Source organism: Mesoplodon bidens (genome assembly GCF_964165515.1).
Source record: "Mesoplodon bidens genome assembly, chromosome: 10".
In the NCBI taxonomy this organism is placed as follows: Eukaryota; Metazoa; Chordata; class Mammalia; order Artiodactyla; family Ziphiidae; genus Mesoplodon; species Mesoplodon bidens.
In genome coordinates this window covers 82396723-82406737 of record NC_138172.1, presented here as the reverse complement: position 1 = coordinate 82406737, position 10015 = coordinate 82396723, and the positions used below count along the sequence as shown (strand labels likewise).

General features: G+C 57.8%; 1 protein-coding gene across 1 annotated transcript; it reads left to right on the top strand.

The window, feature by feature from the left end:
• Nucleotides 1–55: 55 nt before the first annotated feature.
• Nucleotides 56–9973, top strand: SKIC2 (SKI2 subunit of superkiller complex). The gene is made up of 28 exons (XM_081245489.1): nucleotides 56–120; nucleotides 198–301; nucleotides 1145–1254; nucleotides 1354–1471; nucleotides 1563–1677; nucleotides 1782–1856; nucleotides 2153–2206; nucleotides 2308–2498; nucleotides 2667–2795; nucleotides 3014–3159; nucleotides 3486–3632; nucleotides 3764–3848; nucleotides 4029–4135; nucleotides 4471–4617; nucleotides 4692–4788; nucleotides 4974–5186; nucleotides 5269–5379; nucleotides 6467–6697; nucleotides 7052–7189; nucleotides 7340–7477; nucleotides 7619–7723; nucleotides 8057–8204; nucleotides 8300–8426; nucleotides 8532–8742; nucleotides 8892–9002; nucleotides 9078–9296; nucleotides 9486–9626; nucleotides 9722–9973. Exons 1-28 carry the CDS (start codon nucleotides 99–101, stop codon nucleotides 9920–9922), a joined length of 3741 nt encoding a protein of 1246 aa, XP_081101615.1. The 5' UTR covers nucleotides 56–98; the 3' UTR covers nucleotides 9923–9973.
• The last annotated feature ends 42 nt before the right edge of the window (nucleotides 9974–10015 follow it).

Here is a 10015-nt window from a genome sequence, read left to right as displayed (position 1 = left end):
CCGCCCCCGGAGGGGTTGTGCCGGAAGTCGTTCCTACTTCCGCCGTTTCGGCTCCTCCCTACACTTCCGGGCTGCCGGGTAGCTGCCGAGGCTCCAGGATGATGGAGACGGAGCGAATCGGTGAGGGGCAGGGGGTGGAAAGGAGGAGTAGACAGGGAATGACCCTTGACCCCTGACCTGTGATCTTTCCCCCGTAGTGCTACCTCCCCCAGATCCTCTGGACCTGCCCCTTCGGGCAGTGGAGCTGGGATGCACAGGGCGTTGGGAGCTGCTGAATGTGCCTGGGGCTCCAGAGAGTACCGTGAGTGACTTTTGCCCCTAACCTTGATCCTCATTGAACTTAAAACCTCCTTCACCCTCCTCACAGTAGGATCTAACTTGACCCGGCTCTCCTGTCTCTGGACGCCTGTCATCCGGGCCTAGACTGGTGCTGGACAGACTCCCAACCCAGTGGACCTGCTGTGGGTCAGAGCCCATGGGAGGACAGAGCTGGAAGCCCTGAGGATACCTTAACTCTGAGAACTGCTCTTTCAAATGTGTCTTTTCTCCTTGGAGTCTTGTTCTCTCTCCAGGGCACTTGTTGGTGGCTGAGATGCTAGCCTTTGAGCACCTGGCTCTTCATCCTTAGGTCTGGGACCCCTTTTCCTAAAACTAGTGATTCTGAAATATCAGTGTGCCTCATGATTAGTCGGGGACCTTTTTCATTTTTTATTTTTTTATTGGAATGTAATTGCTTTACAATGTTGGGTTAGTTTCTCCTGTACCACGAAGTGAATCAGCTATATGTATACATATAACCCCTCCCTCTTGGACCTCTCTCCCATCCCTCCCCCATTACGCTCATCTAGGTCATCACAGAGCACCGAGCTGAGTGGGGGAGCTTTTTTAAAATACAAATTCTTAGGTCCATAGGTTCTGAAATCCAAAGTCTGTATTATTAACCAGCACCCCAGGTAATTCAGTTGCAGGCCGTTTGTCCTGTAAAGCAGAACCACCTTTGGAAAATAGTCCTTCAGCCTGATTGTCCTAGTCTCTCTGGGACATCTCCCATTTCTGATCGAAGTATGAATCCTATCACCTTCTCTTTGCTCTGTGTCTTACTCTCTTCTCTTACCTTATGTGTCTCATCTTGCCCTTGTTCCAGCTTCCCCACGGCCTCCCTCCCTGTGCCCCAGATCTGCAGCAAGAAGCAGAGCAGTTGTTTCTGTCATCTCCAGCCTGGCTGCCTCTGCACGGTGTGGAGCACTCAGCCCGGTGAGGGGTCTAGAGGGGCCTGGACTAGGGAGATGGGTCCCTGAAGAAAGCTGGGAGAGAGGAGAAAGAAGACCTGAATATTACTTTCCTTCTGTCCAGAAAATGGCAGAGGAAGATGGATCCTTGGTCTCTCCTGGCCACACTGGGGGCCCCAGTTCCCTCCGACCTACAGGCCCAAAGACACCCAACCACAGGCCAGATACTAGGCTACAAGGAGGTAAGAGGTCACGGGCCACAAGAAGCAGGGTTGGGAAAAGGGGAGCCAGAGGCAAACTCAGCCTCACTGGTGCTCTGATCTCTTGCGTCAGGTCCTGCTAGAGAATACAAACCTGTCGGCCACGACCTCCTTGTCTCTTCGCCGGCCACCCGGGCCCATCTCCCAGTCCCTGTGGGGGAATCCAACACAGTACCCTTTCTGGCCAGGTGACGCTTGTGGAAATGGGATGGTAGGGAAGGAAGCCCTTAGTCTCCACCCCTCCTGTGTCACTCCCACCCCATGAATCCCTGTTTGTTCAACCTCTCCCCAGGTGGAATGGATGAGCCCACCATAACAGATCTGAGCACTCGGGAGGAGGCTGAGGAGGAGATAGACTTTGAGAAAGGTGAGGTGGTGCCAGGATGGACCCTTGGGAGGTAGGGCTCTGAGCCTGGGCCCTGAGGAAGAGGGGCCCGGGCCTGTCACCGGGTCCTTGCTAGCTCTTGCATTTCTCTGAGCAAATTAGGAAAAGGTACCCCTTCCATAACAACCTTTACTGTCATCTGTTGGAAAACTGTCACGATAAATATTCGCAACTGCAACGTCTATGCTGTGAAGGACATCCTTTAGGTCAATGTACCATGTGACTTACACAGCGGTGTGCAGGAGCCCAGATTCTCTCTCTCTGTCCCTGTCCTCCAGATCTTCTTACTGTTGCACCTGGCTTCAAGAAAGGCGTGGACTTCGCACCAGAGGGTGAGTTTTAGTTTTGAGATGGGGGCATAGGGGAAGTGGTGCCCTTCTTCTTCAGGCAGAGGTGCACACGACCAGGCCTCCGTTTTCGCCTTGCTCCTCAGATCACCCAGCTCCAGCTCCCGGCTTGCTCAGCCTCAGCCGTCTGCTGGAGCCCCTGGATTTGGGTGGGGGCGATGAGGATGAGAGTGAGGCAGTGGGACAACCAGGCGGTCCCAGACGGGACACTGTTTCGGCCTCTCCCTGCAGTGCTCCCCTGGCCCGAGCAAGCAGCTTGGAGAACCTAGTGTTGCAGGTTGGTGGTTCTGGGCGGTTGAGGCAGGAAAGAAGGGTCTTGTCACAGACAGGGTGGGCTGGCCTGGTTGGGTCCAAGGGGAAGACTGGAGCATCTTTTGGGAGGAGTGGTAACAGAGAGCTTTCTGACTGTTATCTTTATTGACCCTACACCCCCTTCCCCTTCCAGGAAGCGTCCACAGCTGTAGCTCCCCCAGAGCCTCCCAAGCCCCCGCCTCAGGAGCAGTGGGCCGTTCCCGTGGATGTCACCTCCCCTGTCGATGATTTCTACCGACTCATTCCCCAGCCAGCCTTCCGGGTAATGTGGCCCAGTCCTCACATGCTCCCCCACCTCCTCCCAGCCCACTCCCTGTCTCCTCTCCCCACCAGAGGCCAGATGCCTTCAGGCCAGCTTGGACCTCAGTCCCAGACTTGCCTCACTCTGGCCTTCTCCCCGCTGCCCTGAATGTCCCATGAGCTGGAGGCAGGAAGACCCCTCTCCCTTCTCCAGCCCCCATCTATTTCTCTCTCCCACAGTGGGCGTTTGAGCCAGATGTGTTTCAGAAACAGGCCATCCTACACTTGGAACGGCATGACTCGGTCTTTGTCGCGGCTCACACGTCTGCGGGCAAGACGGTTGTGGCTGAATACGCCATTGCCCTTGCCCAGAAACACATGACGCGGTACAGTCCCGTCCCCAGCTTCCCCTTCACCAGCCCCGTTCTCTCCTGCAACCTTTCTAAGTCTCATCTCTTCTCCAGCTCCCTACTTCATCCTTTAGATGAGAGTTTTGGGGGAGAAACTGAGGCAGGGGTCCAGGGGGAAATGAGAAAGTGTGGGGAGTTTAGTTAGTTTCGGAAGGGCTCGGGGGACAGAATTTTTCCTGGGTAACTCCATGAAGGGGAACACGAGGGAAGTTAGGGTGAAGGGGGTGCCTGAGCTCTGTGGCAGGCTTCTGGGACCACGAGTCAGTGTGGAGGGACCGGCTGACTCCATGCTCTTCTCCCAGCACCATCTATACTTCGCCCATCAAGGCTCTGAGCAACCAGAAGTTCCGGGACTTCCGAAACACATTTGGGGACGTGGGACTTCTCACCGGGGACGTGCAGCTGCACCCAGAGGCCTCTTGCCTCATTATGACAACAGAGATCCTTCGGTGAGAGATGGGCACTCAACACGGGTGGATTTTTGGTCAGGAAGGTGAGGCTGCTCTGGAGAGCACGTTGGCTGAGTTGAGGGTAGAGACAGGAGCCACTGGGAAGTCAGCCTTGGGTCTCTTTCTTCCAGCTCCATGCTATACAGTGGCTCAGATGTCATCCGAGACCTGGAGTGGGTCATCTTTGACGAGGTTCACTACATCAACGATGCTGAGGTAGGGGGACGGGGCCCCCAGATCCTGGCAGTCCTGTCCTGTGGGGCTGCTTCAGCAGCTCCTCTATTCCACACAGCCCGCGAACCGCACTGCCTCCTTTGCCCCGACACGGAACCCTGTGCCACTTCCTAGGGGCAGAAGGGCAGCCCCCCCTGAGCTGTCTTCCCTCCCTGTGCGCAGCGCGGGGTCGTGTGGGAGGAGGTGCTCATCATGCTCCCTGACCACGTCTCCATCATCCTCCTGAGTGCTACTGTCCCCAACGCCCTTGAGTTTGCTGACTGGATTGGGTGAGACGTGTGTCCTGGGGTGCTTGGGTGAAGGGGGCTGTAGCGTTCCTCAGTCGGGGCGGGGGGCATAGACTAGCACAGCAGGGAGAGTGGTCAGGCCTTGGGGGTGGGGATGAGCAAGGGGTGCGGCCGGGGAACATGTCCAGCTTGGGAGGCTGAGGGATCCCACCTGGGTCCAGATCCCTTCGCAAGTTGAGAGACAGGATGACGGGGACAGCCTTCCAGTCCGGCTCCCAGAAAAGACTGGGTGAAGCCAGAGTGGGGGAAGGTGGTGGGGATGTAGGTTCCTCCCTGCACTCGCAGCCCTGATCTTCTGTCTTCTCCTCCTCACTCAGGCGGCTGAAGCGTCGCCAGATCTATGTGGTCAGCACTGTTACTCGCCCAGTCCCCCTGGAGCATTATCTCTTCACGGGGAACAGCCCCAAGACCCAGGGGGAGCTCTTCCTGTTGCTGGACTCCCGAGGCACCTTCCACACCAAGGGGTAAGCCTGAGTCGGGAAGAGTGAGGGCTGGGCCCAGCTGGGCGTGACTGATCACTGCCCCGCCCCTGCCCCAGGTACTACGCGGCTGTGGAGGCCAAGAAGGAGCGGATGAGCAAACACGCCCAGACCTTTGGGGCAAAGCAGCCCACGCATCAGGGGGGGCCTGCACAGGTGAGAACTGGCAGGCTTTGTACCCGCCACCACCTGTTTCTCCTGTGTCCTTGCTTCCCTCGTCCCCCAGGTGTTTGGAGTTGAGCTTTGAGCACTGCCCGATTTGACTCGGCTTCAGTTTCTGCCACTTCGGCCCCCACTGGTTCAGGGACTCAGTCTCCACTCCCTTCTCCCCACTTCCCCAGGACCGTGGTGTGTACCTGTCCCTCCTGGCCTCCCTCCGCACCCGTGCGCAGCTGCCTGTGGTGGTGTTCACCTTCTCCCGTGGCCGCTGTGATGAGCAGGCCTCGGGCCTCACCTCCCTTGACCTCACCACGAGTTCAGAGAAGAGTGAGATTCACCTCTTCCTGCAGCGCTGCCTCGCTCGCCTCCGAGGCTCTGACCGCCAGCTGCCCCAGGTATGGAGGGGGGACCCAGAGACTGGTGGGGATTGGGTGTTCCATGACCCCATCCCTGATCTTGGGCCTCGGCCCCCAACAGGTTCTGCACATGTCGGAACTCCTGCACCGCGGCCTGGGTGTGCACCACAGCGGCATCCTGCCCATTCTCAAGGAGATCGTGGAGATGCTTTTCAGCCGTGGCCTGGTCAAGGTGCACATGCTGGTGGGAGAGGGACTCCCCAAGGCATTCGTTGCCCACTTAGGGGAGGGGAAAGCTTTTAGGCAGGCCAGTGCAGTGGTTAAGAACTTGGGTGTGAATCCCAGCGCCACCACTTCCTCACTGTGTGACCCTGGGCAAATTACTTAAACCTCCCTGAACTGTAGATTTCACATTTTAAGATGGAGGTGTATGAGGTATGAACATGCAGTATTCAGAAGAGAAACCCAAAAAGCTAGCAAACTTACGAAAGTCATTAGTCATCAGAAGAATGCAAATTGAAATACTCGCAAGATAGGACCTTACAGTTATTAGACTGGTAAAATATAGGAAAGTGGCTAATGCCAAGTGTTGCCCAAGACGTAGGAGACTGCAGGATTACAGGAACCCTTGTACAGGTGTGGCCAGTCTGAAGTGCATCCTGGCACTCTGGAGGCAAGAATAAGTATATACATACTCTTTGTCCCTAAATTCCACTCCTGAGTGTAAATCACAATGAAATTCTCACCCTGGTCATTGAGGGAGCACGCCTGCTCTTCCTTTGTTGGCTGTAGTCTTGTGGCAGGGTGTTGGTGGTACCCCTTCACTGGGAGAGCTGGTAGGTAGATGTACAGCATGCACCCCACAACGTGTTCTGCAGCAGTTGAAGCAGTGGATTAGATATAAACACAGGAACATGGATGGATGTTGAAAACACTACGTGGAAGAAAAGAAGAAAACAGAAGGAGACATGTAATCGCCTTTACGGCAAATTGTAAATTATACACAAAACAAGACACATTTTATAAAACACATTCACACAAAAAGGTACGCGTTATATACAGCGGGATGTTTGATAGTGGGGGGATGGGAGTGGGGTATAGGGGTAAAAGGAAAGGAATAGGTAGCTAAATAAATACAACAAAGAAAACGGTAGTACATACTGTAGATTTGCCTTGAGAGTTAAACGAGGTCCTGTGAGTTAACCGTCTGGGACTGTGCCTGGTGCCTTTTAAGCCTTGGCTACAAAGTGAGGTGGGCTTGGCCAGGGCTGGGCCACAGCTGCGTGTAGCCCCTTTGCTGATCCTCTCCCCCGTCCCAGGTCTTGTTTGCCACGGAGACCTTCGCCATGGGTGTAAATATGCCAGCCCGGACAGTGGTGTTTGACTCCACGCGTAAGCACGATGGCTCCACCTTCCGGGACCTGCTCCCTGGGGAGTATGTGCAGATGGCCGGCCGGGCGGGCCGGAGGGGCCTGGACCCCACAGGCACTGTCATCCTGCTCTGCAAGGGCCGTGTGCCCGAGATGGCGGACCTGCACCGCATGATGATGGTGAGCCGGGGTGGCGCGAGGCCAGCTCTGGGCACCTGCTAGATTCTGCCAACCCTCTTCCCTTCTCCCCTCTTTCTACTTTCCTTCTGCCTGGGAGAAGCCAGGGTAGGAGCGAGCAAATCCAAGGATGAGATTGGATCTCCTCTCCTCTATAGTCTTTTTCCACTGTGAATATGGAGCTAGGTGGGACCTTGGAGGGTCTATTTATTTAGCCTCACTCCCTTGTTTTGCAGAGGTGAGCGAGCAGTTTGTCTAGGGCCCCGTGGTTGCGTAGCTGGGACTAGAGCTGCTGGGAGTACAGCAGCCGAGCAGCGGGTCTCCCCTCGCCTCACTGGCTTCTTTGGCCCGGCCCAGGGGAAGCCGTCCCAGCTGCAGTCCCAGTTCCGCCTCACGTACACCATGATCCTCAACCTGCTGCGGGTGGATGCCCTCAGGGTGGAGGACATGATGAAGAGGAGCTTCTCTGAGTTTCCATCCCGCAAGGACAGTAAGGTGAGGAGGTGGGCGTGACCAGGCTGCTGTGAAGGATGTGGACGAGGGAAGCCAGGCCTGGACGAGATGGGCATCCAGAGGCCGGTGGGTGAAAGTGGAGGGTTCTGGGCCTGGAGACCCTTGCTGCACACCCACACTGGCTTCTCCCAGGCCCATGAACAGACTCTGGCTGAACTGACCAAGCGGCTGGGGGCCTTGGAGGAGCCTGATGTAACTGGCCAACTCGTTGACCTGCCTGAGTATTACAGCTGCGGGGAGGAACTGACAGAGACCCGGAGCCTGATCCAGGTAAGTGCGTGTGAGTGTTGGGGGCAGGGGTGGCAGACAGGGAGGAAGAGGCTGTGACACTTCGGGTGCTCCTGAACTTAGTCCTAGTGTCTCTGCGACGCTTCCTCCCTTATCCCCTCTCTTCACGCCCCTGCCCTTCAGCGACGCATCATAGAGTCTGTGAATGGGCTGAAATCTCTCTCAGCGGGAAGGGTGGTGATTGTGAAGAATCAGAAGCATCACAACGCACTGGGTGTGATCCTTCAGGTGAGGGCAATGGGAATTTGAAGGCCAGAGGCAGGGAGGGCGGGGCGAGCCCTAGCTCCATCTTCCCCACTTGGCGAGGGGCCCGTTGTACTCACCAGTGCTCTCATTTTTCCCTGGAGCCCTCCTTTCCATCCCATCCCCACCACTTCACGCTCACCTCCTTGTCCTTCCCCCAAGCTCTGCCCCCAGAGTCTGCTCCGATCACTTGACTTGGTTACCGGTCCATACCGGTGGGCTCTGCATGGCTGCACCACAATCCCTGCCTGAGGTTGGTGATCTGGTCTCTACCTTTGATGTCCACTCCTCACACTGCCCTGGCCTCGCCTCCCCTAGGTCTCCTCGAGCTCCACCAGCAGAGTATTCACGACTCTGGTCTTGTGTGATAAGCCCATGTCTGAGGACCCGCAGGAGAGGGGGCCAGCCTCCCCCGATGTGCCCTACCCCGATGACCTCGTGGGATTCAAGCTGTTCCTGCCTGAAGGTGAGAGTGGGACAGACGGCCGAGCTCCCGACAGCAGCACAGTTGGGATGCCTGGGCCCACGGCGAGGTCTGACCCTGCTCTCCCCTTTTCACAGGGCCCTGTGAGCACACTGTGGCCAAGCTGCAGCCAGGAGATGTGGCTGCCATCACCACCAAGGTGCTCCGGCTGAATGGGGAGAAGATCTTGGAGGACTTCAGCAAGAGGCAGCAACCAAAATTCAAGTCAGAGATGCTGCGGGGGGACCATGTGATGGGGGGTGGGGAGGCTCCCGCAGCCTGAGGAAGAGAAGCCTCTGCCCCAGGTCCCAAGACCTGCTCCTTTCTCAGGAAGGAGCCTCCCTCTGCGGCCGCGACAACTGCTGTCCAGGAGCTACTACGTCTGGCTCAGGCCCACCCAGCAGGACCCCCTACCCTTGACCCTGTCAATGACCTGCAGCTCAAGGATGTGTCGGTGGTAGAGGCGGGGCTCCGGCTCCGGAAGCTGGAGGAGCTGATCCGGGGGGCTCAGTGTGTACACAGTCCCCGTTTCCCTGCCCAGGTGGGTCCCTGGGTGCTAGCTTCCAAGCTGGGAGGGGGACTCTTCCTCTCGTCCCCTGTCCACGGGCCGCCCCCATCGCAGCCCTCGTCCTCACTGCAGCCCTGCTGAGGGCGAGGAGGCTAACGTGCTCCTGCCGGTGTTCCCCGTAGTACCTGAGGCTGCGGGCGCGGATGCAGGTACAGGAGGAGGTGGAGCGGCTGCGTTTCCTCCTGTCGGATCAGTCGCTGCTGCTGCTCCCCGAGTACCACCAGCGAGTCGAGGTGGGAGGGCGGAGAGGGGGCTGGGGGCTAGTGAGGAGGAGGTCTGCAGGCTCCCAACGCCCACCCTCCTTCCAGGTGCTCCGAACCCTGGGGTACGTGGATGAAGGGGGCACCGTGAAGCTGGCAGGGCGGGTGGCTTGTGCCCTGAGCAGCCACGAGCTGCTCCTCACTGAACTCATGTTTGACAACGCGCTGAGCGCCCTTCGGCCCGAGGAGATCGCGGCCCTGCTCTCCGGCCTGGTCTGCCAGAGCCCCGGGGACCCTAGCGATCAGCTCCCAAGCACCCTCAAACAGGTAGGGGACGCCCACCGCCGTCCCACCCTCGGCCGTGGCACTCCCAGTCCCCGCCCCCGTGTATTCCCCCACGTGCCCCATCCAGCCCTGTAAGTGCCCCTAAGAGCTGGAACTGTTTCTTCCTTGATCTGGGTCTCCTTCCTGGAGTAGGAAGGCAGGGCTTACTTAACCTCTCCTCCCCATCTACAGGGGGTGGAACGTGTCCGGGCTGTGGCCAAGCGGATCGGTGAGGTGCAGGTGGCCTGTGGCTTGAACCAGACAGTGGAGGAATTTGTGGGGGAGCTGAACTTTGGCCTGGTCGAGGTTGTGTACGAGTGGGCCCGGGGCATGGTGAGTAGCTGGGGTTTGGGGCTTTGTGGACAGCTGACTGGGGAGAGGCTGCCCAGGCCCTACCGTATTCAGTCCCCACCCTACTTCCCCCACAGCCCTTCTCTGAGTTGGCAGGGCTCTCAGGGACCCCCGAGGGCCTGGTGGTCCGCTGCATCCAACGCCTGGCCGAGATGTGTCGCTCGCTTCGGGGGGCGGCCCGCCTGGTGGGCGAGCCTGTGCTAGGTGCCAAGATGGAGACGGCAGCCACCCTGCTACGGAGGGACATCGTCTTTGCAGCCAGCCTCTACACCCAGTGAATGACCCCTGTGTAATAACGTAACAATAAAACAGCAAACCACCTGTGTGAACCTGAGGTGTTGGGCAGGGATGACAGCTCAAAAGACAGCAGG